Genomic DNA, 27,121 nt, shown 5'->3' on the forward strand with positions numbered 1-27,121 from the left:
GATCATTCCCCACTGGCCAGCCCCAGGGTGGTGGCCAGGAGAAGCCACGCAGGAGAGCCAGAGGTGCAGGAGTGTGGGGTTCAGTGGGTGGCAGGAGGCCCTGGGGCTCAGCAGGGGCTTTGGGACAGGGACGGGGTTAGGTGGGGAGAGCTTGGCAAGAGGAAGGGCCCGGAGGAAGCTCCGGGCTTGTGAGGAGGACGTAGGGTGGAGCTGGTTTTGGTGACTTAGCGATGGCGGAGCGACGGACGTGCCCGGCGCGCGTGCTGTTTGCACAGCCTCACGTGACGCCCCGATGAACCCATTGTGTGTGCGGGAGTTAAGGAGGGGGACGCGGGGCTGGGGATCAGGCAGCGGGGCAGAGATAGCGGGCAGGAAGGCCGCTCCGGGGGGCCGGAGAGGGGCTGCGAGGGCAGGGGCCTGTGGGTGGCACGAGCGTGGCTGGGAGGCGAGGGCAGGGAGAAGACAGCCGTTGTTTGTGCCCAGACGAGAAGGTCTGGGAACCTTCACCATCCCGGTGGGCCCAGCAGCCGGGCCAGACGCACGCACTGTGCCTGTGCCAGCCCCACCACCACAGCGCTGCCCGCTCGGGACCCGGCACCCACACACCACACAGCCACCTCCGTCCGGCGGGGCGCGGCGGGCCGGGCTGACCCCCCGCTCCCCGGGGCCGCCCTGCCGTGGGGCGGCGGCGGAGCTGCGGCCCTGCGGGGGCCCTGCGGCCGTGGGGCCGGGCGCCGCGGGCCCTTTAAGCGCGCTGGCGGCGGGACAATGGCCATTATCACTTTAGCTTTGGAAGTGACCCCCGGCCCGCTCCGCTTTCATCTGGGCCGGGGCGGCGGGGATGGCCCGCTTCCTGCCGGGGGAGGGGAGGGGGAGCGAGGGGAGGGGAGGGGCGGCCCGGAGCGGCTCGGCTCGGCCCGGCCCGGCTCGGCCCGGCCCCGCACTGCTCCCGAGGGTCCCCGCGGGGCTGGCACCGGGGCCGCGGCGGCGGCGGCTCCGCGCCGCTTCCTGCCGCCGCCCTTAAAGGTGCGCAGCGACGGGCGGGGCGCGACCCGGCCCGACCCGCGGGGCCAGGTGAGTGCGGCCGGGGCCGCCCCGACGGCGGCGGCGGCTGCTGCTGCTGCTTCCCCTCCTGCCCCCGACCCCTCCTTCCCCGGCGGCTGCCCGGGCACCGTCGTCCTCCCCGTGCCCCGGGGCTGCCCCGTCGCTTTGTCCCCCGGGCGACAGCGAGGTCCCCGTGGGCGCGGGGCTCTCCTCCTCCTCCTCCTCTTCCTCCCCCGCTCGGGGAGCCCCGGGCGGCCGCGGAGGTGCCCGTGGGTCCGCTCGGGGAGCGGGGCCGTTGTCAGGTGCCGCTTGGGCTCCGGAGGTAAGTTCCCCATCCCCGGGGAGCCGCAGCCAGGTGTCGCTGGGATGCGTTGGCCTGGGTTAGCGCACGTCGGAGATTGCTTTATTTTCCTTTCTAAAGCAAAGTCGGGTAGAAGTGGGGGTGATGGCTGCCGGGAGCGGGCTTCTCTCGACTGCAGGAGCCCCGGGGGATGGTATTTCTCACCCAGGCAGCCCCTTGAGGTTTTTGTGCTTCTCTTGTGCCGCTGCGGTGGTTCAGCTGGAAAAGCCCTCAGGTGAAAGCCCTTGCTGCCCGCAGCTGGGCTCAGGGGCGAGCTGAGCTGTCCCACCCAGCTGGGGGTCCCAGCAGCCCTGCGAGGTGCTGGTGCTCAGCAGCGGGGGCCGAGAGCTCCCGGATTCCTGCTGCTGGGAGCGTTTTCAGGGCTGGCTCGGGGAACTTGCACTACTGGATGCCACCAGCCCATCAGTTTAGGTGAGAGAATGTGATCTGCAAGTGCTCGCTTATCTGTTACAATGCAAAAGCGGCCGGGTTAGCTAAAACCTCCTTTATCAGTGCTGAAAAGCTCACTCGGTTGCTTCTCGGGGCTGTGGCGGGTTGGGGAGCATTTGTCCGTCACGTTCAGCTGGCTGTGCTGGGGGAGTGGGGGGAAAAAACCCTCACTCTGCAGTAGCTCCCCTGTGTCAGGAGCTGCTGGGCTCGCTCTGCCGATGAGCCCAAGCCCGCAGCTCAGCAGTGGCTGATGTCCTTTGCTTCTGGCTTGCCCGGCCCCCTTCCATGCAACCTCCCGGGAGTTTATCTGCAATGCTGGAGCCGTGGCTTTTGCCTTAGGCTTGCCTGCAAGGTCCTGTTGCTCCAGCTCTGGGCGGCAGGAGCTGGCAGTGACATTGAGGCTGTGGGTTATTCCTTAAGAAAAGGATTAAAATCTGTGCCTCCAGCTCCTTATGTTCCCCCCTCCAAGCCGTAAGGGGGTGGGAAATGCCCACCAGGCCATAAAGACCAGGCGTGTTCCTGGTGCTCCCTAGCTTGTCCCGGCTCCTCGCCCCCTCCAGGGGAAAAGCTTTTCGCCTCTTCCTCTCCCTGCTCTCCCGGTGGCTGCGGGGGATGTGGCCGTGGAGAATGAGGGCTGGGGCTGTGCTGGGGCTCTCCCTGCCTGGCTGTATGGAGGGGCAGCTCTGCTTCAGCTCCTCGCCATGCACCGTTCACTGCTGGCTTAGTGAAAATGCTGCTCTGCAGAATAAACTTCGGTGAGCCTCCAGGGCAGCAAAAGTACAGACCTGACCCAAAGTGACAATTTGTTGTGGGTTAACCCTGGTAGGGGAGGGGTAAAAGTGAGGAAACTTGTGGTTTGAGATAAAAGTCATTTAGTGAGCAAAGGAGAGATGGAAGAAGGAAGAACAAAAGTAACTGATGCGAAGCAATCACTCACCACCTCCCATGGGTATGTTGATACCCAGCCAATTCTCAGGCAAAAGATGGCTCAAGGTCTCCCTAAACCCCCTCCTCAACCTGTTTATTGCTTATATGGCATGGAATAGCTCTGGTTAATTTGGTCATCTGCCTGGTTGTGCCCCCTCCCAGCCTCTTGTGCATCCCAAGTTTATTCACTGGGTGGGAAGAGTGAGAAACAGAAGGTCTGGATGCTGTGCAAATGCTGTTTAGCACTAGGTGAAACATCAGTGTGTTATCAGCATTGTTTTGGTCACAAATGTAAAATGCAGCCCTGCAGGGGCTGCTGTGAACAAAATTAACTCCATCCCAGCCAGACCCAGCACACAACCCTGTGCTTGCTTGGTTGAAGGGTCTGAGGACAAATCTATGCCTTTCCTTCGCAGCTGTGTGCCTTCTCCTGTGTTGCCTCTGATAGCTGATGCCCTGCAGCTGTAAGTGGAGGCCCTGGCCTTCAACATGTAGGAGGCGATGGAGGGGCTCAGCTCAGGCAGGGGAGCTGATCTGGCGACCTGATTAAAGGCAAGGGGGCAGTGGCAGCAGCGCAGGGCTCCCCGTGGTGAAGCAGCCTGGATGCAGTGGTGTGATATGTGGCACCTTGTCCCGTTTGCTGTTTGGTCATGGCCAGGGGGTTGTAGGTACTGCAGCAGTGGTAACGTTATCTGCAGCAGGGCACAGGATGGAGAATCAGGAAGGGCCAGGCAGGGCGTCTGCTTTGCTTCGGGACTGCCGCCTCTCTCCGTGGCATCTCCCTGCAGAGCTGTGAGTGCGTAATGGTGCCTCCGAAGTGCTGTGAAAAGGTGGGTCTCCAGCTGGGATGGGAATGAAGGAGATGACAAAGTGATGCCCAGTATGCGAGGGGTCGCACAGAATGAGCAGGGCGCTGCGTGAGGAGAAAACCGACCAGATTGGGCTGCTCTGAGTGAAATGCTGTGCTCTGTGTGCAGACCGCTTTGAGAGGGAAGGACGGGGCTGCTGGGGTGAGGGATCTGAGCTGGCTGCTGATGAAACGATGCTGAAGGGGGATGTGGTGGTGGAGCTGGATCGCGGGGGTGCTCCTGGAGTGGTTGCGGCAGAGCCGTGTGGGTGTCAGGACCAACGCTGACAAAGGAAGGGATGCGGGTTTGGACCCTTGGATCCTCTGAGTGGGAGCTGGCACACAGGATTGGGATGGGCTGGGGTGCAGAAGAAGGGCTCCATGCAGCCCTTGAGCTACCCACCCAGTTCTCTCTCCATCTGCGCTTTGGGGTTGCCTCCTGCCTAGTAGGGTTTCTGGGGGCTGCACTCTTCGCCCCTTCTCCCCGGCTGGCAGGGCTTCTCTGCTGGGCAGCAAGTGACACCTAGTGTCAGCCCTGGCACCACTAACTGTGGCTCGGCTCGGCTCCGGCTGTTCCTCCTGCCTCAGGTTTTGCGGTGACTGCAGCAGCAGGGAGGGAGCAGCTCCTTGTCCCTTCTGTCGGCCTGAGTGCCCTTCAGGCTGGTCCCCCCGTGCTCCCGCACGGTGTTGCTGTGTCACCTGTGTGTTCCTGCTGAGATGATGAACATTTCACCCCCGAGGCTCTTTATATGTGCTGGCAGTGGGGAGGTAAAATGCGCTGTGGGGGAGCTGGAGGTAGGGGTGAGGCTGGGCACAAAGGTAGGTGTGCAGGGGCTGACGGTGGCCTCGTCTCCCACCCCGATGGATGCGGTTGCTCCTTAGTTTGACCCAGACATCCCTGACATCTCTGGAGGCTGTGTGCCATGCGTGCTGCCCACAGGAGGTCACTGCAGAGCAAGCTGAGCCCATGTCCCTGTCCCAGGTCTGCCTGTGGGGACCCACGCTTCCTACTTTGTCCTTGGGAGTGTGTTTGTGTGTGGGGGGGGGGAGAGCAGTGGCCTTTCCTCCACCCTCTTCCCCCTTCCTAACCTTTGGGAAAGAGCTGGAGGTAACAGGCCCCCATCAGCCTGGAGCATGCACTGTCTCGATCTCATGCAACTCCTTTCTTTTTGCTGCCCTTCAGGATGATCCAGCGGCACCAGCTGGTGCAGTCTGTGCTGCAGGAGCTGCAGGAGGCCACCGAATGCTTTGGTCTGGAGGGTCTCACCAGCGCCGCGCTGGAGGCAGAGAGGACCCTGTCATCCTTCTCCCTGCCCGGCTATTGCGGGAGGCAATTTCAAGAGGAGCTGGAAGTTGACCGAGTAGCCAGGAGCCTCTATCCCGAGGATGCCCCAAGTAACATGCTGCCCCTGGTTTGCAAAGGGGAGGGGAACCGCCTCTTCGAGGCAGCCAGCGTGCTGCTCTGGGGCAACCCCAGCCTCAGCCTGGAGCTGCAGGTGCGTACGGTGGTGGAGATGCTGCTGCACAAGCAGTACTACTTGAACGGCATGATTGACTCCAAGGTGATGCTGCAGGCTGCCCGCTACTCCCTCTGCACCGAGGAGACCCCGGAGATGACCAGCCTCCCCATGGCTATCCTGGAGGCTATCTTTGATGCCGATATCAAAGCTACCTGTTTCCCTGGCACCTTCGCCAACATGTGGCATGTCTACGCTCTTGCCTCAGTGCTGCAGTGTAACATCTACTCCATCTACCCCATGAGCAACTTGAAGATCCGGCCGTATTTCAACCGCCTCATCCGGCCCAGGAAGTGCGGCCCGCGGACCTCCACGCTCCACATCATGTGGTCGGGGCAGCAGCTTTCCAGGCAGGTCTTCAAAGCGCAGTACTTCGTGGCCGTGGTCGGTCTGGAGGAGCTGGAACCCACGATGCCCTCGCCAGAGCCTCCCGTCCAGCCCATGAAGACCCTCGAGATGCTGAACAGCGACCCCCAGCTGACGTACTCCAACCTCCGTGACAGGTACAGCATCACCAAGAGCACCTTCTACCGCTGGAAGCGCCAGTCTCGCGAGCACCGGCAGAAAGCAGCTGCCAGGTTTGCAGCCAAACACTTCCTTCAGTCCTGCTTCCAAGAGGGCAATGTAGTCCCCCTCCAGCACTTCCGACAGATGTTTCCAGAAATCTCCCGGTCCACGTACTATGCCTGGAAGCACGAGATGCAGAGTGTGGTCAACGGAGATGCCTCTGCTCTGGCTGAGGCCCATGGGTTGCAGGAGCTTCACAGGGATGTCCCAAAAAAGGCTGTGGATGAGCCGGCAAATTCAGAGGCAAGCTTTAGGCCACCGAGCCCTTCCCTAGACCCAGTCCAAGCAGGGATCTTCATGCGAGGAGCCAAATCCTACCTGGAGAAATGCATCTCCATGAACACTCTGGTGCCTTACAGGTGCTTCAAGCGCAGCTTCCCCGGCATCTCCAGGTCCACTTACTACAACTGGCGAAGAAAAGCAATCAAGGAGAACCCCAACTTCAAGCCCCCTCAGTCTCCCTTGGATAACCCCAAACCTCTAGCCATAGGAAAACCACTCCTCCAGCTGAAGCCAAGCAGCTTGCCTGTTAGGAAGAGGCTGAACGGAGACCGGCCAGCGCCCAGGAGTCTCCTGCAGCTCAAGCCCTCTCTCTGCTGGAGGAAGCAGCTGCGAGACGTGGCCCGGAGGCAGGTCCAGCAGTGGCAGCTGCCATTCAGCAAGTTTCGTCTGCGCTACCCAGCTCTCTCCTCCACAACCTACTGGTTTTGGAAGAGCAGCGGCCGGGCGCTCAGGCGGCAGCGCCTGCCCTGGGCCAGCTCCAGGCGGCTGTTGAAGCGGGTTGCTGCCCTGGGGCCGCAGAGGGCCGAGCTGGGTGTCAAGCCCCAGTTCCCCGTGGAGGTAGCGAGCAAGCAGCTGGAGAAACCAATGCCGGCCACCCCGTACAACGCCACCATTTCGGGCTACGCCGTGTCGGAGCGAGCCAACAGCCGGATGTTTGTGATGGATGTGATTGCCACCGCCCAGTTCAAGGCGCAAGCCAAGCTGTTCCTGCAGCAGCGCTTCGAGTCGAAGACCTTCCCCACCTACAAGGAGTTCAGTGCCCGCTTCCCCCTCACGGCCCGCTCCACCTACTACATGTGGAAGCGTGCCCTGCACGACGGGCTGACCCTCGTGGATGCCTGAGGGCTGCTTCGCCACAGCTGCTCTGTGCCCTGCGGCTCTCCGGTGGGGTGTCCAGGCCAGGGCCCAGGCCTAACTTTTTGTTCTGGTTTTGTTTTGTTCCTAGTCTCTGATTTCTTTCTTTTCTGGGGGGTTCGATCAGGTATGGGAGTGCCTGCACGGTGCCCACTCCTGGAGATGGGAGGAGTGGGAGGCAGGCTCTGGCTGCCCCGGAGGAGAGGGGCAGAGGGGTTTGGTCCTCAGTTGTGCTCAGGGGATGGGCAGGGGTCACAGGGCATGTCAGGCCTCCAGCGTATGCTGAGGGTGGAGGACTTGAAGGGCTGTCTGCCCTGGGCACGTGTGAAGGAGTGATGGGGATGTGCGGAACTGAGCATGGAGGCGCCCGGCATCCCCTCAGCGAGCCCCGGCCATGGGTGAGGGCGGCTTGGGGAGTGCTCAGTGGTTTTTTGGGGGGATACGTGTCCATCTCTGATCTGTGCTCCTCCCAGTTAAGGAGGATGAAGGCTTAATCTCAGGCCAGCACTGATGCCACTTTAGCTTTCGAGCTTTTAATAGCTGTCCCTAGCTGCCCTGATCTTCCCTGGAGGAACCAGAGGCTGGTAGAGGATGGGTTTGGTTTGTGTCCCCATTGTAGCCTGTGCTGGGAACGCGTTAGGTTCCCTTGCCAAACCAGGAGCTGCTGTCCTTTTTTGTTGTTGTGTTTGTTTTTTTTTTTTTTAAGGCTCTGGAGAAGCCGTCCCTGACCTTCCTGGTCTTGTAGCAATAGCCTCTTTCACACAGTCCTTCACTCGGAGCTGGCAGCTGCCTTCTCTGTGTCTCTTCCCTGGTGCCTGCAGGAAGGTGTCCGCCTGCGGTGGGGCAGGGACCAAACCCTGTGGGCCCAAAGTCTCTCCCTGAGCCACTCGAGGCAGTGTGGCTGCCTCCTCGCAGCAAACATGGCTGCGCACGCCTGACTTGTAACAATTGAAAGCAATAAAGACTTCTGCTCCCAGTCCTGTGTGGTTCCTTGCTCCTACGTGAAGGATTTCTGGGCAAGGCTTTTCCCTCTCCGTTTGCTTTTCGGAACTGGGTGGTGACCCCTTAGCTGGTGGTGCTAGTGGGACCTTGTCACTATCGATCCACCCCTAGAAAATGCTCTGTGGGGTGAGTGGATGCCAGGTTGCTGTGTGCGGTCCCAGGGGAGGGGATCTGGGGCCGGGGGTGCCTTGGGGAGGGGACATGGGGCCTGCAGTGGGAGCTGGGAGGCGCTGAGCGGTGCTGGGTGCTGCTGCAGGGGGCTCTGAGCGCCTGGGCTCTGTGTGTCAGGAAGTAATTGGAGTAATTAGCTGCCAGTGACTTCTCACCAGTGAACTCCTCCAAGGGAGCAAGCTCATAATTACTCCAGAGCGATTATCCGTGTCTCCGAACTGCCGGAGGCTGGAGATAGCCACTTTCCATGGCGGCAGCGGCTGTGAAGGCAGGCAGGAGACCTCTGGGCTGGGGCTGGGCCCTCCCTCTGCTGAGCTGTGGGAGCAGAAGGTGTGGGTTGTCTGACTGCTGCTGCTAGTCCAGGTCCTCCCAGGGGACCCTGAGCCTGGGGTGGGCTGGGGACAGGGGCAGGGTGCCCATCAGACACGGTGTGGGGCTGCTGATGTGGTGGGTGGCGAGCGCTCGCTATTTACAGGGGTAGTTTGAGGCTGAGCCGTGTCTGTCTGGGGGAACCCCAGTGCTCGATTCACACCCGTTGTGCTGTGCTTGGATGGCAGGAAATGAATTCGAAGCAGTCCCAGCAGCTCTGCCCTGTGCTGCTGATAAATCTCTCCCTTTGCAGGCACGGAGCGAGATTTAGTTCAGGTGTCACTGAGATCCCTCACAGGCGGGTGCTCACAAGCACTGACCCCAAGCCAAGATGGAAATGAAAACAGTAAAAGGAGATTAAAATGCGGAGGCTGGGGGCTGTAAAGCCTGCACGGAGCAGCTCCCCACCCGCCTGTGATTTAGGGCTCTGCTCATCTGCTAACACACCTAATTCACATCCATCCAGGTCCATCACGCTGTGCCGGCCGGGTCGGGGTGGTGGGGCTCATCCCAGGAGGCAGCCATGCACCAGGGCAGGATGTGAACGTGGCAGGGGTGCTCTGGGGACAGGGACCGTGGTGCCACCCTGCTATGTCCCTCCTGTCCTCAGGTGGGGTGAGAGCAGTGTCCCACCCGGCGGCAGCACGGAGCGAAGGCAGATGCCTGCCGGTGGAGGCAGAATGTCATCCCTGCAATAAAACCAGGTGGTTACGTGGGGGACCGCTCGTTCCTCTGCTGGGCTGGGCTCGGTGCGGTGCAGGAGCTCTGCTGCACCCACGGTGGGCAGCGGTCTCTGTCCAGAGGCTGTCCTTCCCATGGGACCAACAGTCTGCAGTCTTGCAATTCAGCATGCGGTTGGCATCTGGGCCATTCGGACAAGAAGTTTGCCAGATATGGTCTTTGTGATGGAAGTGATGTCTTGACAAAAGGACCTGGGAGCCCTGGTGGTCCCTGTTACCTTCCTGTAGCAGAGGTGATTTAGGGGCCCACAGTTCGCGGGGCACGAGCAGCTCTGAGCCGTGCGAGGACCACCAGGGTGGAGATACATCCACAGCAGGCGGACAGAAAAGCCAGTGTCACCATTCAAACGTGAGCAGCAAACACAAATGCAATTAATCATCAAGAATATCTGTGCGGGGAAGGGAGGAAAGAAGATGAGGAAAAACAGGGGCCACCTGGATCAGTCCCCTGGAGAAGCCCCTCCGTACATTTCCCACTGCCCGATCCCATCCCAGCGGCACTGCTCTGCTCGTCAGGGTTGCCCACTTTCTTTGTTCGTGCTCGGTATTTCCAAATCCTCCTCATTTTGTCTCATTAGCAAATGTCACCAACGCACCCTTCCTTCCTCTGCCGACTTGTTAATGAGAATATGGGAAAAGATCAATCCTCATCCTGATCTTCAAGGATTTTACCCTCCAGCCCAACAGAACTACTTCTAAAATATTAATAACCCATTAATGCCCATCTTAGCTGGCCCTGCCTGACAGCTGTCCACACGGTGCCATACCAGCTGCTTGGCTGACATCCAGATGCTGCATTCCCTGCCCTTTTCTAGAAAACAAGTGAGCTGATGTGCCCGGTTGGTTTAGCATAATCAACATCTGGAAAACACACGAGCTTTGGAGAAAACACTCAAATATAAACACACTTTGAGAAGGAAAAAAAAATCCATCTTTCTTGTCCAATGCTGTCAAGGGTTCCCTGTCTGCACCCAGACTTTGATTTATGACTTCGGGGATGGCATTTTGGCAGAGATTACATTTCTTTGCATGTCAGTTCTCCTTCCCTGCCTTCCTCCACACCCTTGTCCCCAGCCTTCCTTCACTGGGGGACCTTGGGGACCAGGGGACCTGGCTCAGGAGACGCAGTGATGTGCTGATGGTGCTGGGGAGAGGGGGAGGATGATGCCCGGTGCTGAAGCTTGCAGGTGTTTGTTCGCTGACAGAAGGAGGTGGAAAAATCCCGGTGCTTTGGGGTGCTGCAGGATGGTCCCCAACCGTTCTCAAGCATCCCCATGCCTTGGGATCAGGGGGACACAGAGGAGGGAGGCGTGCAGGGTGACACAGCTCATCCCCACGGTGCCCTCCTGCACGTGGGGCTGCCTGAGATGGCGGAGGGAGAGGAGAGGTAATGAGCACTCAGTTTTCCTGCCCGATGCTGCAGCGATGGCCCTTACTTGGCTTCTCTCCCAAAAATCCTTCCCTCAGCCCCCGGAGGGGCGGCACGGCCACCGGCTGTACCTCCCCGCACGCCCTGCTGCAGGCTGTTTGTGGGGAGCAGAGGGGAGAGGGGAGGCTGCCCAAGGGACGCACTGATACATGCTCTTGCTTGCCTTTTTTTTTCTTCTTTTTTTTCTTTTTACGGGAATAGACAATGTGCCCTGTCTCAGATAATTAGCTATTTCCTCACTGGATTGTTGTGAAGGGAAAACACTGGTGAGGAGCACTACACATTAAGCGAGGAGGACGGACCCTGCTCGTTGGTCCCTGTAGCTCTTTTCTTGCCAGCCCCAGAGGGGTCTTGGTGGGGCAGTGGAGGTGGTTTTGCCCTGACAGCGCTGGCTCGGGGAGCAGGTGTCTGTGTACATCCTTGTAGGGCATCACTATTTAACCAAGCCCCCATCCCCAGCTCAGGGAACCCCAAATCCTCTCTTGCCAGCCCCCAGGAAATCCGGGGGACCCATCACCACCCATCACTGCCCTGGGGTGCGCACCTCTGGTTGCCCAGCCCAGTCTTCTATTTTCTGGGTTAGAAATGTTGCCAGGCCACAATTTGTCCTCCTTTGCCCAAAATTTCTGAGCTCCCACTGTGGGGCCGGGACACCTATGGAGCTCCGCTGTGGGGCTGCAGGTCCCAGAGGAGGGGGGGGGGGGGGGGGGTCCCTTCTACCTGGGAGAATGGGAGGGAGGGGGTGAGGAGTCACATCTCCACAGCCCGGCTGGGTTTATTTTTTTTCTTTTCTTTTCTTTTTTTTTTTTTTAATTTTCTTAGCTCAGTCACATTTCTGGAGCTTGCATCTCCCCCAGCTGCCGTGGCTCCCAGGCTTTTTGCTTCCTTCCCTTCTGCTCTGGCGGCTGCAGCAGACGCTGCGAGTCTGCGATAAGTTATTCAGCAGCATTCTCCATGCTGGTCCTTGGATTTCAATTTCCACATGTTTCCCTTCAGGCTGTTTCCAACTAATTTCTCCATTTGCATAATGCCCCCCTTAGGGATGCGCTTGCTCAGCCCCTTCCCTCCCCCCTTTTACAAGACCATCAGAGATTCAGGCTATTAGCGGAAAACTCTCTTTAATTCTGTTGGTCCTTCGGAATTAGCCCAGTCCTGCCCCGTGTGCCTCCAATTAGAGGAGACAAAGGGGCGTGCAGGGATGAGCGGCTTTTAGGGACGAGCCCTGGCAAGGTCTGGGGACGCTGCCATGGGGATGAGAAGTGGGACCATGGGGGTAGGGGGAGGCCGGTCCCCGTGCCCATCGCATGCATCCAGCTCCTGGGGTGGGGCTGTCCCTCACCTCTCCCAGGCGCCCCATCACTTCTTTCCACCATCAGAAGCACGACCTGGCTAGTCACTCCTAACGTTCACATTTTCCTGCCCCTCTTTGAGCTCATTTTTTTTCCAGCCTTTCCTCTAGGCAGCCTGAACAAAAACGCTTCATCCTCTACCTAATTCTCCTCCGTCCCCACATGGCTAAAAGCCCCAATACCACCCTGCTCCCCGCAAGGGCTGCCGGCTGTGGTCTACGTTGCAGTACGTCTCCCCCCGAGCTGCCCAGACACCAGCTGGATGATAACCTCCGCAGGGAGCTGCAGAAACACCTCCAGCTCCCAGCCATCGCAGCACTCCCGCGGCAGCCTGCAGAGCTCACCTCTTCCCGCCCCAGCGCCGCGTTATTACAAACAGCATCCTTTTTGCCTGCTCCTTTATTAGCTCTTCCACATTATAAAAGATAATGGGAACTTTCAGAACTGCTTCTGAACAGGTCTCTGATGTGCTTCTCTCCTTTATGGCTCGAGTACAACAGAAATCGCAGACATTAACATGCTTCTTCAGGGTGAAATGTACAATTGAATGACACGCAGCCGGAGGGGCACGCTGCGCCTCTTGCAGAGCCATCGGCAGAGAGGGGCAAGGAGGATACTGGGGAGGGGGAGCCCTTTGGGGCAGTCATTGCTTTCATAGCCACCCCGAAGCACTTGGTGTGCCGTTGACAACACACGAATTGGCACAAGTAAGTTGTAGACGTGGATGGGCAGTTTGTCCTTGCCTTTGGATGACGGAGATGCCCCCATCTCTTGTGCTGCCTCCAAGACTTCCCCCCCTCAGGACCCTGTGCCCTCATTCCCAGCACCCCACGCCGAGCTCTGCACACTGTGCTGGCCTTTCCTCTCCATCCCCTTGGTGCTCAAGCCCCCGACCTAGTGCCGAGAGCCGAGATCTTTTCCCCCGGTTCCTCCCCCCCATCACTTCTTGGGCAGAAATTCCCACTGCAAGTCTCCCCAGGGCCGAGCACCATGGGATGCCAGCCTTCCTGGGGCTCCAACTTGCAATTATCGTGACAGTCGTTATAAATGCTGGACAGCCTTGCTGCCTCTGCCAGACACCTTTGACGATCAGTGTCTGCAGCTTGCATTGCTCCTTGTTTTTTTGTCTGGGATGGGCTGGTGACCATGGATCCGTCCCGAGGGGGATGCGGAAAGCACCTCAGGACCTTTTGGTTGTGTCCATGCTGTGTCCTCCTCCTTCACTGCAGCTGAAGGGTCAGGTGCCACCCATGGCACCAAAATGAGAGCGTTGTCCCCATCATGGGAGTCCTGACACCACATCTGGGCCCCGGATGCCCAGAAGAAAGAGCGGTCATTGCCCGGTGGACGCAGGGATGCCACGGCCCTGCAGCAGGGATGGTGGCACCAGGCTGGCAGCAGCACGTGGCATCGCTCTTGCACGTCTTCCACCGTGCTCCTCCTGGTCCCAGCAGGCAGCCCGCTGCTCAGTTCCCTGCTGTTGGATGTTGTCACCCCACAGCACCGGGCAGAATGGGTGTCACAGACTCACAGGATGGCTGAGGCTGCCTGGGACCTCGGGAGGCCATCTGGTCCAACCCCCTGCCCAACCAGTGCCACCTAGAGCAGGCTGCCCAGGACCATATCCAGGTGGCTTTTGAATATCTCCAAGGATCCGCTGTTAGTCTGAAAAGGGAAAGAGCCTGCACAGGGCATCCAAGCCTGGGTCCTGCCGTGCGAGTAGCCCTTGCAAGCGCTGGCACCCTGTGCTCCGCAGGAATGCTTGATCCCAGGAGGGCTGGCGGCTGGGGACGGCGCTGGTGTGCAGGCGGCAGCTACACGTGGCCCCCTTTGGAGAGGTAAGCGATGAGTGCCACCACCACCCCGACGTACACGCCTGTGCCGATGGTTATGGAGAGCGCCGCAAGGAAGAGAGCTCGGCGGGAAGCTGAGCTGGCCAGGTGGAAATCTCCTTTGGAGACAGCCTTGCTGGTCTGGAAGAAGGAGAAGCACACACAGCTGTACCTTCTCATCTCCCTGCGATACGGGTTCAGGCAGCGCGCGCAGGGGGATGGATGTGCACAGGGACAAGCTGGAAGGTGCCCCATTCAACTGTGGCAGCTACGTGTGGGGTGTACAGGCATCCAAATGGCCTCTCTCACCTAAAACATGGGCAAACCCAGACGGCTAGATCTCCTACCCAAAGCGAGGAGTCTCAGGTAAGTGGCCTGATGTCCCCTCTGCAGGTGTCCTCTCTGTATGGACCTGAGAAGGGCCCTAGGCTAAGCCCTGCATTTTTTGATACCTAAATTTATCATGGAAGTGGCTCCTTATGTGGTTACATCGCCGCGCTTTGCAAACAGATTTTGGTGCTTTGAGTGGGCTAAGCGGGAAGTCTGCTGATGCTCTGCATTTTTTGCTGATCAGTCTGTGTTTAAAAAGATCTTGGGAAGAATACTGTGACTATCCTGGAGCTGTGGCTTCTGTGCTTGTTCAGTGCACAGATGAATCAGCTGCCCAGCCCCAGCCACTTTATCCTAGGAAGGCTGGGAGAGCACCAAAATGAAGGAACAGGAAGCCATTTGATGATATTTAATGGATTTTGTCAGTTTTGAGTCTTCAGTTGAAACCTATTGACACAGAAGGGCCTATGGAGTCAGTGATGGAGGCAAACGTGGGTGTTAGCTCTCAGGGCTGGAGAATTCCAGCTTCCCTGAGTGCACGGGGTGCATCCAGAGCTACTCTTAGCATCGCTTGCTACTGGGGCTCAAGCTGCCCTGTGGCGATCAGGGCACACGCTGCACACAGACACAGCCTGAAGGGATGCTCCTTGCCACCAGAGTGAACCTAAGTGGTAATTATAGCAAAGGGAGCTACGTGTGAATTGCACAAAGCACATCATCACATGGCAAATGCACTGTGCTACCCTGCACCACATGCAAAATGTGAAATCAGCCACTTCTCAGGTCCCAGTCAGTTGGAGCTTCCCCTTTCTCTCACCGGCTCTGTGCCAGGTGCTCCTGTTATATACTTTTCCATTTCTGTTTCTATCTTCTTGATTTAACTTCTTAACACCTGTCCCCCTTCTATTCTTGGTACGACAGCATCCGTGCAAACACGGAGCGAATCTCCTGGCTCGACACGAATTATTCTGGGCTGACAGTAACGTGACTGCGAGCAGGCTCTGGGCAAAGCCCTGCAGAAAGCAGCAACTCCTCCACACTGCTGCAGCCCGAGGGCCACCATGCTCTCCAGCTTCTGCTGCTTTCCCAAAGGTGCCCTCGGCAGCATTACTCCCCAGGGAAGGCAATGAGGATTGGACACCCTGTGTAGACCCCGAACCCAGGATCTTCTGGGAATCCTGGAGGAGTTTTAATTGGATGAGATCCTGCTTTCCAGCTGCACACAGTCTGGTGTTGGCTCACAGGGTTCAAAAAACAAGGAACAGAGAGAAGGGCATGGCGGAGCTGTAGGGTGATGGGGAGACCAGAGTCCCCATTGTGCCTGGTCTCCAGGTCATGGGCTACCTCAGTGCAGATGAAATTGTGGTGCAGGACCTCACGCTACTAGAGAATGGGAGGGTAGATGGAAAATGCTGTTATCTTCACTTTTCTGGCGGGTGAGAACCTGAGCAAGAAACCAACAGGAGCCCCCCTTCCCCAAACAGCACCTGAAGGCCCAAATGAAAACCCTGCCCCCAGTACCCCACACGGGAGCCGGAGGGCTTGCAGCCCCACAGCAGTTGTGGAGCCATCCAGGAGCAGGAGATCCCTCTGCCCCAGCCCTCGGGAGCCTGGGCACAACACAGAGAGGAGCAGAAAGGTGCCCAGAGCCCTGCAGGACCCTGGCTCCAGGGCTGAGCACATGCAGGAAAGCAGAGGGGGCCGGGGCATCTCTTACCCCTTGGGAGAAGTAGAAGGCAGCAATCCCCAGGGGCCAGAAGCAGCACAGCATGGAGAACAGGGCCAAGCCCAGGTGGTCCCGCGGAGGAAGCATTAGGAAATGGTCCTCGCTTTCGCTGTCACTGGAGGAGTCGCTCTGCAAAAAGGGATGAAGTCAGGGCTGGTAGGAAGGTTGGTAGGAAGCTCCACCAGCACGTCCATGAGCTGCCCCATGGCCAAGCTGGCCCCGTCATCCACTCCTAACGACCCTGCGTGAATCAGAGCCCTGCCAGAGCAGCATGCAGGGATGGAGGAAGTGACTGACAGCACCCCAAGCCCCCCAGCAGTTTGCTCCCCGACCTGGCAGGGCAGGAGAGAAGGGGCTGCATGTGCCCATCTCCTTGTGCCACCAGGCTCCTCACTACGCTGCCGTCCCGAGGCTGCCTCTCAGGCCTTTCCCCCACCTCCTGCTCCATCCTGATCCCACCACATATTCTCACGTTTCCTACCTGCAGGTTCAAGGGGTGAGTTTCAGAAATATCTCAGCGTCTCAGCCTGGTTTGATGAGAAAACCCGTAGCTCAGCACATTCAGGAGCAGAGCCGCTCCTCGGCTCCCTGCCAGAGCAAACGCTGAGCTCGCTTGCTGGGGGTCTGGGATTTCCCTGGGAGATATTCTTACACTGAAGTATCTTGAGCTCTGGTGGAACCGGCTGTTTGTCAGCTTAAACAAACTTAAACAAAGTGCCTTATCCCCATTAGGGACCGGTAGATCGATATCCCGCTAAACTAATTTAGAAATTGAGGGAAAGCGGCTGAAGCGGAGCGGCGATGTGTCCTGTCCTCTTAGCAATCCCATTTCTCAGATCGGCTGCCGTGAGCCCGCCTGCATTCGGCCACGGCTTTGCCAGCAGCCTGCCCTCCGAGCGACACGCGTCTGCGGGAGAGGCACGGAGCCGTGGCAGAGCCGTGCTACGGGCTGGGCAGGCCACACCGCCGGCATCGGCCCCCCAGGCACCCGCTCCACTAGGCCTCAGGGACATGCTGCCACCCTTCCAGGTCCCGGGCGCTATGCAGGACAGGGCCGCTTTGCCAGCTCCTGTTCTTTCAATGCAAGGTTCATCCTGCCTCGATACATTAAGCTTTCTTGTGCTGGCATCAGGCATGTGAGTTTTGCTGTTGTGCAACATGGCTGCTAGTTCCTATTAACTCCAGCACCACAGCAGCCACAGTTTTGCCCCTTCGACACCACCCGTTCTTGAAGGGTCCCTGTCATCCTAAGGGTGCTGCAGAGACAGCCCCACCTCCCCGCGGCGGCCTCCTCCTGAGGTCTGCTGTGAGGAAAAGGGAGTGGAAATTATAAGGAGAAGGAAGAAATCCTGGGTGCACAGAGAGGGAGGGGTGAGACAGGAGGTGGTGGGGTCAGGGAGCGAAGCTAAAGGGAAAGAAGAGGAAATGTGTGACCAAGAAGGTGGCCCAGAGTTACCAGAGGAGGTGTTTGGTGCCGTCCCACCGCGCAAAGCTCACCTCGTACTCCTGCAGCTCCTCCTCCTCCACCTCGTAGGACACCGTTTGGATGCGGATGTCGCTTTCTACCAGGCGTGACCCTTGCGCGTCGTGCCCGTCAGGACCTTCAGACGGAGCCTCTTTGCTTTCCGTGAAAGTGGTCTCACAGCTTTCCGCCTTGCTGTCCTTGGCCTTGAGAGCGGTCTCATCCTTCACGAGGATGAAGTTGGGGCCGTACAAGGCTTCGACAGCCAGCTGCAGGGAACTGGCGTCCAGCAGCTGGTGAGTCCTGGCACCGCCCGTGTTCTGGAAGATGTAGGAGTACAGTTTCCCTTGGCAGCGGTGGCTGGGGTAGTCCTGGCTGTGATGCTGGTGGTAGGAGTAGGTGCCGCGGAGGTGCCCGTGGGCCTTGGCCAGGAGCGGGTCCTGGAGCTCGCGCACGCTCTCCATGCTGCCGGCGGAGGGGGAGAGCGATCCTGCGGGAGCAGAGAGAGTGGGAGGGAAGAGCTGGTACTTCAGCGAGGCACGGCAGCCGAAACGCCTGTCGCCCATGTGGAGCCGATGTCACGGCGAGGCTAGCGGGAACAGAAGGATTTGGCAACGCTAGGGAAAACAAGAGCCCTCCCCCCCTTTTCCCCAGCTTGAATGCTATCTCGGCAAACTGAGCATCTCCTCGTCCCTCCCCAGCACGATAAGGATGCAGCCGTGTGACAAGAAGCTCTGATTCAGGCTGGATTAAGATGAGGATTTGCTGTATCTATAATGCATCTTGAGATGGCCACGCGCAGCCTGACAGGAAAGGACCTTCTGCATCTTTTGTGCTGGTTCCTAATTTGTGCTGCTGCAAAGCGTAACCGCACAGAAGTAGCTAAGAGGCTGACATCCACGTGAGGGGCCCTCCTGAATTCCCAAAGTGGAGGCTGGCATGGGGAGTTACAGCCCTGTGGGCATTACGTGCTCAGCTAACGGCTTTCATGGACACAGGCTGATTTCTAGGGCTGGAGCACGAGGAGGCAGCAGTCAAGGAAAGCCAGGATCCCTCAGCTACAGATGTCAACACCAATTTCTGCCTCAGGAAAATTCCTCTCCCTGTTCCATTCCTCCATTTCAGAGCGCTGAAACACCGTGCTGCTTTCTTTTTTTTTTTTTCTTTTTGGCATGAAAATTTCTGAGATGAAATGTTTCAACCCAGTTTCTTCTGAGGAGCGTTTGCTATTTTGGCTCTCCAACCCACCTTGGCACAAAGAAAATGCATAGTGAGCTATCCAAATCCCCCAGGAGAGAGAAACAATTGCTCTGTGCTCCTCGGTACCCAAGTGCTGTGTTTTACAGCTGCTCTCCAGCACATTCCCAGCTCCTGGAGCGTGCCACCCTCTTGCCTCGTAACCCCAAAGGTTGCTTCTCCTCTCCAGAGACCCCTGCAGCTGCTTCCTCTGCAGGATGCTGCGTGGCAGAGGCACGCTGCCACCTGCTACAGGGCTCCCAGTGGTGCACCAGCCTTTCTGACGGGAGGTGCATCACCTTGGCTTCAAACCAACCCTCGGGAAGAAAATAGAAATGAAGGAGTTGGAGTCGAACGCTCCAGGGAGTGAAAAGCCCAATTGCCTCCCAAGCGGTCCTGTTCCCCTTGGCCAAATTCTGCCATAGTGCACAGGTTTTAGTGCTGTAGCCTGTTGTAAATGTCCTCATTGATGGGTTTTGTTTTGGCAGCGGTTGTCACATTTTGGAAAGCTGTTCAGGAAAATGAAGCCATTCAAAAGCACTCCTGCATCGCTAAAGCACTGCGCATTTTGGCGAGTGCCCTCCACACCTCCCTCCCCCAAATCATTGTCTCCTTTCTTCACCCTCCCACCTTACTAATAAAGCACTCAGTGGCTCCTGTGGCAGATGGCTGCGAAGTATTTTCACAATATTTAAAGGCGATGCCTATTGGTAACACAGATCATTTTATTTCCTGCACAGAGCCAAAGAAACATGCTCGGAGCACAAAGCCTCCTCCCCGCTTCCAGGTGAGGAAAGCACAAACATCTTCTTTGCTTACCTCAACATGCAGATCAGATTTCCAATAAAATACTTTTCTTTTTTAATGAAACGATAATGGCTGACCAGACCCTGAGCATCACTTCAATGTAGCAGCCCAACCCAGAGCGGGACACCATGAAGCAGGACACCAAGGTCCAGCAAGAGAAAGCTGACGGTTGTGGTGAGGCATCAACACCTCGTCTCCAGAAGTGTTTCTGGCACTGAACCACGGTGGGGAGGGATGGGAACCTGCTGAGATCCGAGCCCAAATGTGCTGGGAAGCAGCCGCAGCCGGGCTGTGGGCAGGCTGCTGGCAAGAGGATGCTGCAGGCGTGGAGGCTGCTGCTTGTCATGCACCAGGTCGTTGGCAGCGATTTCGAGGAGGGAGAGAGGTGTGTGGCAAAGCTGCTGCCTGGGAAGCGCTCAGCACATGGGCTGAGGAAAGAAGGGAAAGGGGCCTTGAGGCATTAGGAACCCAAAAAGTGGCGTGGGAGAAGGCAGGGAGTGCTCAGGGTGCGTGCTCTGAAGCACAGGTGTAGATGGGGGTGGTGAAAGGGGCACAGCAGAGCCACCAGCAGCAAATCTCAGGGAAAAAAAAGCCATGAAAAATCATAGACCAGGGTGGGAAGAGCCCACTACACAGCTGGGCTACTGCTGGAGGTGACTGCTCACATGGGGCATCCTGAAGGATGCTGAAGGGTCCAGCTGATGGGAGATGGGCTGACTGACTCAGGTCACATCTAGGAGTCCGTGGTTCTTGTACCCTCTGGGGTTAGAAAAGATTGACCTGCACTAAACTCTCTTTTCCTTGTTGCCTTCCTGTCTGGGAGTTTGGGGTGCTGCTGTGAAGAGGAGGCAAGAGGCTGTTGGGAGGTTTTGGGGAAGACAAGTGCACGACCTGGATGAGGTGGGGCTGCCACCTCCAGCAGGGGGCTGCAGGAGGGGTCCTTGTGGCCACATGGGGAGCCGTGGCCAGCAGCTCCTCTCCCTGGGGGAAGCATGGGGCGATAACAGGGCTGCCGGGACCAGGAGGAAATGAAGAATGAAGACCTCACTGCCATTCTCACACAGATGCAATGAGACCACGGAGTGCAGCTGTAGCACCCAGTCCCGGCACTGGGCTGACCACAACAGCACGTGTCTGCAGGGCAGGACTGTGCTGTGCCCTGGGCCATAAAAACATCAGAGATAATACTTGGGGGGAATAGCAGGGAGAGTGAAGAACAACCCTGCCTGCGCACGTGCAGGGATGGAAAGAACCAATGCAGCCCTGCGGTCCTCCCCAAACCCCATTCGTTTTATCTGGATCCCACAGAGAATTCAGCCACACTGGGACTGAATAAAATAAGCCTGGTAATAACCAGGCTTGGGGGAAGAGGAACGGAGCAGGCAGATGAAAGCAAGGAAGCCGAAAAAGCCCAGAGTGGTGAGGAACAGACGTTCTCCAGCCTCATGTCAAGCGTGACAGGACAGCACGCATAGCCATTCGCCCCACGGTACTGGCAGCAGGCAGCAGCAGCAGCGAGATATCTTTGGGGCAGGGGAAGATGCCCAAACACAAGCGTGCACACACCTCCTGGGCCGTGGGGACACCCCCGGGGGGCAGAGCCCCGTGCCTCAGCCGACTGACTGTCACTGGGGGCAGGCTGAGCCCTGCAGAGGACAGGAGCAAACGCTGGCTCCCTGCAAACTGCTTCATCCCCCTGGGCTCCCCCAGGCTCCCCTGGGCAGCTGCAGCATTCTCCAGCCCAGTGCTGGATGCAGAGAGCCAAAATAAGGCCTGACAATAACAAGGTACCAAATCCAGCTCTGCACATCGTGCAGCCCGGCTCCGCACCCCAGCCCCGTGGCTGGCACGGGTTGGCGGCGCAGCCCTCGCTGGGACCCTCGGCACAGATGCTGGCCGCGATAAGCCCAGTTAATGACGAATTAAGTAGCTGTTCCAGGAATCAATCATCGTCTAATTGCCCTGTCAAGCAAACACCCTGCCTGGCTTTCCGGGCTCATTAGAAGGTTGTGATTTCTTTGCACGTCCCCAGGCTCCCGAGCGAGAAGGTCAGCCCTGCCTGGCCGGAGGCTTTCCCTTGGGACCAGCACCCCGCAGGCTGGTGTGCTCAGGGAGTGATGCCCGCTGTGCTGCCGTGTCCCTGACGGGTCTGAGGGCAGGGGACAGCACGAACTGCTGGGAAGCAGCATCACGGACAGGTGCGGCTGCCGTAGCCCCAGGACAGCAGTGGACCCACTCCTGATGGAGCAGGATCGTGGAGGAGATGCGGCCAGCACCCTTCCCGTCACAGCTGTGAGCCCGCAGGGTCACGTGCGGCTCGAGGGGGGAAGAAAACCCTTTTATCAGGCCAGCAGGCATCACTGCGGAAAGCAGCCGTGCTCCGGCTGGCGGAGGAGGAATGAGGAATGAGGACACGTGGTGGCAGCTGTGGCACCCAGAGGAGCAAAGGGGCACGGTGGGGGCAGCGGAGGGGGAGAAGCGACACGGAGCCAACAGGCGCGGGTTAGAGGGAGGACAGCTGAGCGTGTTCGTGATGGGAAGCAGCAGGTTCACAACTTCAATGCAGCCGGTTTGATGGAGCTGGAAAGGGGTGAGCACAACAGCACTCGTCTGATCTCCTAACGGGTACAGAGCCAGGGCCTCGGCAGCGGGCTCCCGGCTCCAGCAGAGACTAAATTGCTCCGAGAACTGGGACGCGGCGGGCTGCTTCTGAAGCTTCGCGAGTCAAATCGGGCAATTTCCAGGTGGAAACCGAGCCTTTACTCTCCCTGGGTAAAACGTTTCCCTGCAGCGGCGTTTCCACCCAGCTGCGCTCAGAGCTCCTGCGCTGCTCCTAACGGGGAGCAACAGCACACCCAGCCCCCGGGGCGCTTCGGGAGCAGCCGCCCCAGCCCCTGAACCACTGGAAATTAACCCTGGCCGTGAGCTCCGAGCGAGGGCAGGTGGGCTGCCCCCCGCCCCGGCCGTCCTGCCCCCCGGGGGGCCACTGCCACCGCGGCCCCTCGGGCCCGGCGTTTGGAGAGGTGGCCGCTAGATGTCCCAGGTGCTCCACGCAGCGCGGGGGCCGTGGGAAGGCACGGCGTGGGAAGGCACGGGGTGGGAAGGTACCGGGGGGAGCCCCAAAATGCGTGCCCCGGCTGCGAGGAGGGGGCTCACCGAGCTGGGAAGGATGGAGGAGGGATGGAGGAGAGGGGTGGTGGTGAGACACACGGCTGGGGGGGCGGCTGGGTGTAAAATTAGCACGTCCGGACTCTCTCCGTGTCCTTTTTTTTTTCAGCTGGAGAGACACCAACAAGCAAACAAAGCTGCTGGCAGGAGTTCCCGCAGCCTGGCTCGGGGTGCGGGATGCGGGAGCGGAGGGGGCGATGCAGGGGCTGCCCCAGTGCTGCAGGCTGTGGGGCGGCCGTGGGGCAGCTGCCCGAGGGGTGACCTGGTCGGCAGCATTGGGCCGGGGACGTGGCCAGGACAGGACTGGGGCTGGGTGAGCCCTGGAGGTGCCGACAGCCACGCTGGGACCATCAGCTCAGCCCTGGGGACTTGTGCCCTTGCGCCCACCCAACCTCCGGCCCCGCAGAGCGCCCGGCAGCCAGCCCTGGTGAGCAGCGGGAGCTCCCGGTGCCAGTCAAAACCGATTGATAACTCCCACCGGAGGCCTTTGTGCGTTGCCAAACATTGGTTTGATGACCAGGAGGGATTGCTGGGGGGAAGCGCGGGTCAGCGCGATGACTCCAGCGCGGGGAGGCTGCTGGGGCTGTCGCTCAGCATCGCCAGCCCTTGGAGGCACCAGCCCGCCAGGAGAGCTCGGCCACAGAATTCCAGCCCAGGGGCAAGGGAAAGCAAATTCCCATGCTGCTGCAGCACCCAAATCACCAGCCAGGAGGAACATCAGCTCAGGCTGGGGCAGGCTTCAAGCTCCCCTTGCCCAGCTCAGGACCACCCTCAGGAAATACCATGGCTGCTGCACCCGAAGCCCTGTGGAGAGACAGGTACTGGCACCCGGCCCTCAGTGCTACAGCCTGCTTGGAAACACCCGTGTGCGTAGGGCTACTGGGAACCAAAATTACTGGGCCTTGTCTCTGGCAAGAGCTCGCAGCCCGGAGGCAGACCCGTTCCTTGCCTGGACCAGGCTCCCTGCGTGGGCTGCCCACACGGACACCAAGCCCGCGCTGCCAGGAGCAGCTCTCGGAGTTCCCCGAAGGCTCGCCTATTGCCAGGGTGTTCTTGCTGCTGCTGGAAGGCACAGAGAAGCTCGTGCCTGCAGGCTGTAATTTTACTCATGGCTGGTTTTCCTACGCTAGTGGTCACAGTCTTCGGTTTCCCATCACATTTTCCCCATCACTATTTATACCTAGCATTGAGCTGAACATGGTGGGTATCCCAGACAGCTCCAAGCTCCTCTCCCGACTTCCTCCATGTCACACTTTGCTCCAGTCCCACCGTCTCCGCTTCAAGGCTCTGTTCCTTCATGTGAGGACCCCCAGGGCATGGCACCCTGAGGTGCTCCCCCGGCCACAGCCTGTCACCCAGCGCGGGAGTGACCTGGCAAACGGCACCCTGCTTTCCTCCAGGAGAGAGACCTGAACCAGCTGAGACCTGGGCCAGTGCAAGACGGGGACACAGCTGGCAGTGGGCACCAGGGTGTGGGGACAGTGAAATGTCCACCTTGCAGCTCAGCTCGCTGATAGCCCAGCACAGCACGCAGCTTCATCCCGGATCTCCCTCCGAGTCCCCCCCTCTGCCAGCCGAGGCTGGCAATGTAAAGCAGTTGTTAGGGACTGCTCATTTGTCTCTGTTTAAAACATATATGCACAAATGATTCATAACCACCCTGAAGGCTGGCGCATGCCATCACCTTCTTTCCCCGCCGTCCTGTTTATTTTATCTGCCTTCATTCTGCTCAGGGCTATTTCCACCGTGCTTACTGCGGCCCCGTTCTCCTGGGGCACCCCTGTGCCCCTGCACACTTCAGATGTTTAATTCATTTGCCAATAATCTGCTCTCCCTTTAAAAACGAACTTACGCTCTGGGCATGGCACTTCTCTAGCTTATTTTTCCAAGCCCTAAGTTTCCAAACATGGCCTGTGCTTATCGTGGGTGCAGCCAGCTGGTCGCCAGCGGAGGAAGAGATCCCTCCGTTCCTGCTCCAAACAAACCCCAAAGGTTAGGCTGTCACCCAGGTGCAGCCCTTTCTGGCAGCTCTTGCTGGCCCTGCGGCCCTCTGGGGCAGCCAGGAGCATCTGCAAGGGCAAAGACACGCTGGGCATGACTGCTGGGTTATCTGCCATAGGGCTGGAAAGAGATGATGAAAACCGATGTCACATACTCTTTTTAATGTCTCTGTCAAGTCCTGACCACGGCTTGCTGAGTGCCCCCCTGAGCTTGCCTTTGCCTTTGCTGTATCCGTGCTTTCCCTCTTTTTCTGGCTCACTGCTCTTCCCCGGGCTGGATTTAGACCAGCCCTTCCTGGCACTGCGCTCAGGCTGCACCCCTAAAACCCCCAGTTGCCGTCTGCATGCTCCCAGCACATCCCTGCTGCACGGGGACCAGCCGCAGCCCCGGCCATCTCACCCTGCCCAGCGTTTTGGGGTCTGTGGGGTCCGTGGGGCGTTCGGGGAGAGCCCAGCCCCAGAGCTCCACCGTGGCTGGGGAGGCTCGACCTGGCCCCACGGGGCCGGGTGGAAATTGTCACGCGATCAGTTGGTTCTCCAGAAACAGAGCCTGGGGACAAACCCTGCGCCTGCCTCTGTTTTTCAAGAGAGAGATGAAACGTTTCGCTCCGAAAGGAAGCTGTTGGAAGCGAGGAACCTGAAAAACACTGGAGATGAGCGGAGCTTTCCCCTCCAGGCTGACCAAGGCATTTGGACTGCTTTGCTGCCTTTTTCGCTTCGCTAAGAAGCAGCAGCAGTAAGACTATTTGGAGGAAATCTATAACGGACTTTTTTTTTTTTTCCCCTGTCTCAGTGCTGTGGCTTGGCTCTTCAGCTGGAAAAGTCAATCATTTGCCCATCACTAATTCTACAGATAGAGAAAAGCTGGCTCAAGATCCGGCCTAAAATAACCCCCTCGAACTTGTACCACGAGCAGTGCCTGCCAGTCTCAGGCCCAGCTTTAGAAAATAGGCAGAAAAGAGCAAAAAATCTGCCGGATTCAGAGAAAATGCTTGCAAGAGAGCTAGAAAACAACTCCGGGCATGGCTGTTAAACGGGAGGGAGGGCAGTGGTCGAGAAGAGGTGAGAGACCTGGGGAAGGGGCACGGTGCTTCAGTGTCTGGAGGGTCTGATGCCAACGGGGTTGGGGGCGGGATGGGCAGAGCTGTGGGCTTCACCTCTTCCTCCTCCACCTCAGAGGGCAAGGAGGGGTTTGGTACCAGGCAAAAGCCGGGATTTGCTGTACAAATTCACCGCGCCAGAGCTGCAGCAAATTACTCATTCTTTAATAACCGTGTTTATTACCTGCCTCTGATGGTGGTTCAGGGAGTTGAAGTGAAGCCGATTCAGCTCCCCGAAGCTTTCGATCTGCCAGCCATTTTCCTGACACGAGAAACTTTTGCCGGAGAAATGCAGCCACTACATTTTTGATTGGGTAATTCCTTCTCCTGACAGCCTACAAAGTAACCAGCTATTATCCCCAGGAGACCGGGGCTTTTTTTGCCTCGTGTCGTTGCAGGCAGCCTCAGACCCCGCTCCCCTGGTTAGCCCTGTTATTTACGTAGTGCTGCCTTCCACTCGGGGTCCTCCTGGGGGAAAAAGGTTTCTACCGGTGGCAGACCCTGAGCTGAGGGAGAGGCGATTTGTTTTTCAGAGGCAAAGCAAGCAACCCGGCAAAGTGGCTCGGTGGCGAAGAGCCTAGGTTTCGCGAAACCCGCAGCAGCTTTGGAGAAGGAATTATAAACAGGCGCCGGTCAGACACTGATGAAAGCACTTCCCTTCCCAACTCTCGGCTCCCGGCTCTTCCCCCGGGCACAGGCAGGCACAGGGGCACCGGCAGGAGGTGCGGCTCCGGCGGGGCACGGTGCGGGCGCGGCTCCCCGCTGCCCACGGCTGCGGGAGCGAGCCCCGTCCCTTCCCCTGCCGCTGCCCGGGGGGAGCCGGGGGGGGGGGGCTCGGGGGGCTCCAGCGGCCGGCCAGGAGGGCAGGCAGCCCCCAGCTTCGGCGGGCGGCCGAGTTGCCCGGCCGGGAGACCCGCAGGCTGCCTCCCGTTCAGGCAGCAGCGCGCGGTGCCATTGCAGCTCCCGTGCCGTAGCTGGCCTGCAAAACTTTTCCCGAAATCCTTCCATTTCGCCCCCCCACCCGCCCCCCGGCCCCATTAGCAGCTGCTCCCTCCCCGGCTGCCCACTACCCGCTTTCTCCATCTCGCAGCCCCCCGGCTCGGCCCGACAGCCCCCCCCCCCCCCCCCCGTTTCCTATTTATTCCCCCCGGGACCCCCGTCCCCCCTCCATCCCCATCCTTCCCCCCCGCCAAGGACCGGCAGCTCCCCCTGCCCGGAGCTCGGTCCCTTACCTGCGGGGCTCAGCCGCGAAGTTGGAGCGGCGGCGGCGGGGCGGCGGCGGGCATGGCCGCGGCGGGGGGGCCGCGCTGCGGCGGGGCGAGGGCTGCGGGGAGCGGCGCGGGGGGGCCCCGGGCAGGGCCGGCGGGCACGGAGCCGGCCGGGAGGCGGCGGAGCCCTCCGCTGGCGGCGGCGGCAGCGCGCCCCGGTGCGCCCGGCGGCGGAGCACGGCCGGTTCGCCGGCTCCCGGTTCCCTTTTCCAGGAGCCTCCTCCCGGCGCGGCTCCGTCCCCCGCCGCCCGTTCAGACGGCGAGGCTGGAAGCGGCTCCGCTGCCTCCCGCTCCCTGCCTTCG

The 27,121-nt window shown here is 59.2% G+C and overlaps 2 protein-coding genes across 7 annotated transcripts; one reads left to right on the forward strand and one right to left on the reverse strand.

Moving 5' to 3' along the window:
• Positions 1-935: 935 nt before the first annotated feature.
• Positions 936-7,783, forward strand: VRTN (vertebrae development associated). 3 transcript variants are annotated; one of them, XM_083838697.1, is made up of 2 exons: positions 936-1,074; positions 4,792-7,783. In XM_083838697.1, exon 2 carries the CDS (start codon positions 4,793-4,795, stop codon positions 6,815-6,817), a length of 2,025 nt encoding a protein of 674 aa, XP_083694823.1. In that variant the 5' UTR covers positions 936-1,074; position 4,792; the 3' UTR covers positions 6,818-7,783. The 3 variants fall into 3 exon arrangements, with proteins under 3 accessions (XP_083694823.1, XP_083694824.1, XP_083694822.1); XM_083838698.1 differs by lacking the exon at positions 936-1,074 and adding an exon at positions 1,099-1,366; XM_083838696.1 differs by lacking the exon at positions 936-1,074 and adding an exon at positions 1,428-1,816.
• A 4,374-nt stretch (positions 7,784-12,157) lies between these two features.
• SYNDIG1L (synapse differentiation inducing 1 like) lies at positions 12,158-26,922 on the reverse strand. Of its 4 annotated transcripts, none has more exons than XM_083838699.1 (4): positions 26,783-26,922; positions 17,275-17,828; positions 15,769-15,906; positions 12,158-13,862 (listed from the first exon to the last, which is right to left on the reverse strand). In XM_083838699.1, the coding sequence occupies exons 2-4, from the start codon at positions 17,803-17,805 to the stop codon at positions 13,704-13,706; spliced, it is 828 nt and encodes a 275-aa protein (XP_083694825.1). In that variant the 5' UTR covers positions 17,806-17,828; positions 26,783-26,922; the 3' UTR covers positions 12,158-13,703. The 4 variants fall into 4 exon arrangements, with proteins under 4 accessions (XP_083694825.1, XP_083694827.1, XP_083694826.1 ...); XM_083838701.1 differs by having other exon boundaries at positions 17,275-17,729; positions 26,783-26,913; XM_083838700.1 differs by lacking the exon at positions 26,783-26,922 and adding an exon at positions 25,735-26,580.
• Positions 26,923-27,121: the final 199 nt, after the last annotated feature.

This window comes from Anser anser (genome assembly GCF_964211835.1).
Source record: "Anser anser genome assembly, chromosome: 5".
Taxonomy (NCBI): domain Eukaryota; kingdom Metazoa; phylum Chordata; class Aves; order Anseriformes; family Anatidae; genus Anser; species Anser anser.

Coding starts and splice junctions, on each gene's coding strand:
- VRTN (XM_083838696.1), top strand. CDS start 1,794: ATGCCACCAGCCCATCAGTTTAG. Junction 1,817..4,791: donor CCACCAGCCCATCAGTTTAG/GTGAGAGAATGT, acceptor GCTGCCCTTCAG/GATGATCCAGCGGCACCAGC.
- SYNDIG1L (XM_083838699.1), bottom strand. CDS start 17,805: ATGGGCGACAGGCGTTTCGGCTGCCGTGCCTCGCTGAAGTACCAGCTC. Junction 15,907..17,274: donor AGGAGCTGCAGGAGTACGAG/GTGAGCTTTGCG, acceptor CCCTTTTTGCAG/AGCGACTCCTCCAGTGACAG. Junction 13,863..15,768: donor CCTTCTACTTCTCCCAAGGG/GTAAGAGATGCC, acceptor TCCTTCTTCCAG/ACCAGCAAGGCTGTCTCCAA.